This window comes from Pygoscelis adeliae, unplaced genomic scaffold (assembly GCF_000699105.1).
Source record: "Pygoscelis adeliae isolate BGI_AS28 unplaced genomic scaffold, ASM69910v1 Scaffold21, whole genome shotgun sequence".
NCBI classification, from domain to species: domain Eukaryota; kingdom Metazoa; phylum Chordata; class Aves; order Sphenisciformes; family Spheniscidae; genus Pygoscelis; species Pygoscelis adeliae.
In genome coordinates this window covers 8,115,274-8,119,583 of record NW_008824243.1, presented here as the reverse complement: position 1 = coordinate 8,119,583, position 4,310 = coordinate 8,115,274, and the positions used below count along the sequence as shown (strand labels likewise).

The following is a 4,310-nucleotide window of genomic DNA, read 5'->3' as shown; positions in this document are numbered from 1 at the left end:
GGTTGCCCAGCGAGGTGGTGGATGCCCCATGCCTGGAAACATTCAAGGTCAGGTTGGACAGGGCTCTGAGCAACCTGATCTAGTTGAAGATGTCCCTGCCCACAGCAGGGAGGTTGGACTAGATGACCTTTAGAGGTCCCTTCCAACCCAAACTATTCTATGATTCTAAGTCAAAGTTACTTTTGAGGACAGATTCCTCACTCCTGATTGAGTATGCTGCCTTCCTGACCAATGCTGCTTCTCCAGGTCTACCTATGTCCCATTTTCTGTTTTAATTGGCAGATGATACTTGCATAAACATGCAGAGCTCCTTTCAGTCTCCACCATAAAGTTAACGTGTAACTTATGTGAATGGAGAATTTCCTTAGGAGCAGGTAGCTTGTGAAGTTGTGAACCTCAGGGTCATGATGCAGTGACACTGGGACAGTGGAGATGTATTTATGGGTATATTAGCTGCTGAACTGAAACATCACAGAAATAGCAATGGATATAAAAATGTAAATCATTTAGTAGTTCAATATTTTCTGTTTCTTACTGAATTACAAACAATATATATCTTTATGTTTTCCTCCTTGCAGTGTATAAAGAATTCCTTTCAAGACATAAAGGACATTGGCTTCTTACAAGTCAAAGTTTTAAAGGCAGTGGACCTGTTGGCAGCAGATTTTGCAGGTATTTTATTTCTGTTTTCCAGCATATTGATGCTATAATATATTGCGAGTGCTGTAATATATTGCGAGTGCTACTTAGATTTTGTGCAGATCAAGGAAAAGTAAATCTCATCACTTCTCCAGTGGTGAAACCTGCCTCAGGGAACTGAGATACTAAATGGTTTTGACTCCAAAAAGTATGTGGGAAGGTCCAGTGGATGGAGATCAGGTTTCCCCTTTAGATCTGAGCGGCGTGAGCAATAACTTAACACTTAGCATGGTGTGCTGTTGTATTTTCCCGCAGGAATATGTAAAATAAGAGTTGATATAAAGTGATGGTGCCTGCAAAGCAGCCTCTCCATCTTTTATTGGGTGCCTTGTGAGTTCATGAACGAGAGTGAAGGATTTTTGGGGCATCTGACACGGTGCTGAGTGCGTGGGTTTGGGTGGTGCTGCAGGCTGTCACCTGAAAAAGAAAGGTTGCTAGCGATGGGGAAGTGAGTGCGATGGTTTCTCTTACAGCTTGTTTGAGGCTTCGATTTGGGATGATCTTTTTGGTGCTCTTACTCCAAGAAAAGGATGGATTTTCCACTGAGCTGTACCTCAAATTGTTCTTGGTTCTGACAGCAATGGACACTAACACCTTTTAAAAATACAACTTTATATTGTTTCTCCAGGGAAGGTCTAGGGAGTTGATACTTATCTGTAGCGACTGCCTGGATATTATTATTTTTATTATCATCTGCTCCAGAATTCTGGAGACCTTTTAATTCCCCTCTGTATCTTGCAGCAGCTCGTAATTCACAGACACAGCATGGTGTGTTGTATATTTGCTGACATAGTCATTTTTTTAAGATAACTTGTTGATAAAGGCAGGAAAGATACTAGAGAGAAAACACTCTTGCCCCATTCTCTGGTATTCATGCAGATATTGTAACATATCTGAACGTCGCTCCTAAAATAAGGACCAAAGGAGAAAGCCCAGCATGAATCATGATACTATTTCAGTTTCAATTCGCTGCTTAACCCTGCAGTGGAAAAAAAAAGGTTACTGCAGACAGCAGTACTTAAAAAACTGAAGAACTTAATTTGAAAACAAACAAAAAACCTGCCAATAACGAAAGGTAGTTTGTGCAGAAATGCACTTCTAGATTGATATAACGTATACATCTATGTGGAATTAGGAGTGTAACTGCACCTTACTAACAAATTTAATAAGAAGTGTACCACAGCACAGCAGAACCTTTGGCAAACAGCAATGCTAGGGCTATCTAGAAATGTTTTTAATATAGACAGTGTCCATGGAAAGAGCTGAGCCCCGAAGGTTATTTACCCTTTGGAAAACTTCACTGATGCTAATGCAGTTGCAGTTGCATCAGTGATGGATTTGGCCCCCTTTCCCTCAATACTTAAACAGGAGCATGTGGGTGGATAATGAACATTGGAAGAGACACGCAGGTTCTTGATTCTGCAATTCAAAGACTTTTCATACAGAGTATGTGACACACATTCCTTGTGCATAGCACAAAATGAAATTTTGCTTAAGTAAAAGGTTACTCAGTCTGTCATTATATTCAAAATAACCCAGGCTTTGAGCCTGATTCATGAAGCAAATGACAAATTGTTTTTCAATGGCAGTGCTGAAAATATCCTAGTATTATGCTGTAATAGACCCACCAAATTGCAAAAGGATGCAGCCATTTTAGGTAAAAATAGCATAATTTCTGATCGTGAAATGAGAGACATAAAGATTAATTATCTGTTCTGAGCCATTCATAAATGATTAGTGCAGCAATTATGGGCTTCCATAATAGAGCCCTCCTAGAGCAGTGCCATATTTCCTGCATTGCCAGGGAGACTGCTCAAATTTATTGTTATTGATAAAAGTAAATTCAAAGTCCAGCTAAAAATCTGATAAGGGGGTAATCGCAGAGACAATAAGAGGTACAAAGATTTCCAGGGGTTAACAGAGGAGCAGTATGAGCAGGTAGCGTTCCCTCCCTTTCCTGTCCCATACCAGTTGTGAGTCTTGGGTGGGTGAACTTCTGCAGACCTGTTGTCTGATGACAAGTGTAATGCCACCTTATACCTTATTCCCCATAGCGAAGACTGGATTTTGGTGCGATTGGGATTTCTGTTGTCAGTTGATTGTATGTTGTCATTATAGATCTTAATTGCAAGTTTTTAGCCTACTGTAATAATAGCTATCAGAAAACAACGTAGTATCTGCTTTGGTTTTGAACAGTGTTTTGAAAATCCGTATTTTACCATTTGACATAAATTTTAGGCTAGTTTCCACACAGCTATATCAAATATGTAGAAGCTCTTCAGCCACAGCTAGCCCAGTTTGAGCCTTCCCTACTTTTATATTCCTAGATAATAGTTTTGTTGACGTGAAAATGACTTTTTCTGCTTTGTTGGATGTTTTCTGTGTACGCATGAGAGTTCTTCTCAAACACTGCATTTGCTCACTGACCAAAAAATAGCATTCAGAATACCAAATTATACAGTGGGATTGTTTTTGGCATATACCAGTTTGCATTTCAAGCAGTTTCTCTGAAAGGCTACATGCATTTTCCACACTTATCAGGGAATGGGCACGTAAGCTGAAAAGGAGAAGACAAATAGATTCCGGTAATACACGTGGTCTTTAAACTTTACCAATATTGACTAGTTAACACCCACTGTTTACATACTGAAAAGATTCCTGTTTAGTTTATAAACTTCTCAGAGCAAGAACCTTAAGAGCTCTGCATTAATAATACCAAAAATAAGGATTAAGAAAAAGACAGCTTTTGCTTAAATATCTTTTTTTGTCTATCTAAATCCCTGCATTGCTGACGTATTTAGTTGCCTACATAAAGGTTAGGCTGGAGTGTCTGTGGCCGAGTTATACATGAACACTGAAAATGAGATTAAATCAGATATTGAGCCAGACATGCTGATAGAGAGTACTCTCTTCATGGTGGAAACTGCTGAGCTGTATTAAGTTGTGAAAGCTACAAATTCATGTAATGCGAGTTATCAAAAAAAAAAAAAAATTAGCAAATGTCTTCACCACAATAGGTTCCATGTTGACATCTTTCTTTTGAGAGGAGGTTGGGTTTTTTGTTTTTTGGGGGTTTGTTTTGTTTGTTTGCTTTAAGTACGATACCTGCTTCACGCATGGATTCTCCAGTTGATGTTGGGTTTTGTTTAAACTGCGGCACTGTGTAGGGTCTTCATAGCTTCAAGGACTTGCTCACGTGGAACTGATTGAAGAAATGCTTCTGATACAAACACAGTGCTGTGCTTCTCTTCTCATGGTGCGTGTACTGTAATCAACTGAAGACCACAAACTCTAAGCAGAGGATAAAATAGAGAGCTGTAACTGCAGCACTGATGCTTACCTGGGTCAGAATGATGGTACTGCTTGTGTACTGTCATCTGAATAATTGTCAACATGAGTAGATTTTTCTTGCTTTAAAGACTTAGAGATGATTCACTGTAAGTCTCAGATTTCAGGTATTAGAGTGAAGCCACCTGAATGAGTTCTAAGGTAAGTGTTAGAATTTCCAGAACTGAGGATGCATTGGAGATATTGTTTATTTAGCAAATCATTTGAACAGAACGAGGCAATTTGCAGTTGTCTTAATGGATCTTATTTTTATTTGACCAATC

At 39.1% G+C, this 4,310-nt stretch overlaps 1 protein-coding gene across 2 annotated transcripts in view; it reads left to right on the top strand.

Annotated features, from left to right (window-relative positions):
• The window catches only part of MCTP2 (multiple C2 domains, transmembrane 2), a 110,630-nt gene that overhangs the window by 47,567 nt on the left and 58,753 nt on the right, over positions 1 to 4,310 (top strand). For both annotated transcript variants that reach the window (XM_009335173.1, XM_009335172.1), the window contains exon 11: positions 579 to 672. In XM_009335173.1, coding sequence (XP_009333448.1) covers positions 579 to 672 — 94 coding nt within the window. The remainder of the gene's footprint in view (positions 1 to 578; positions 673 to 4,310) is intronic.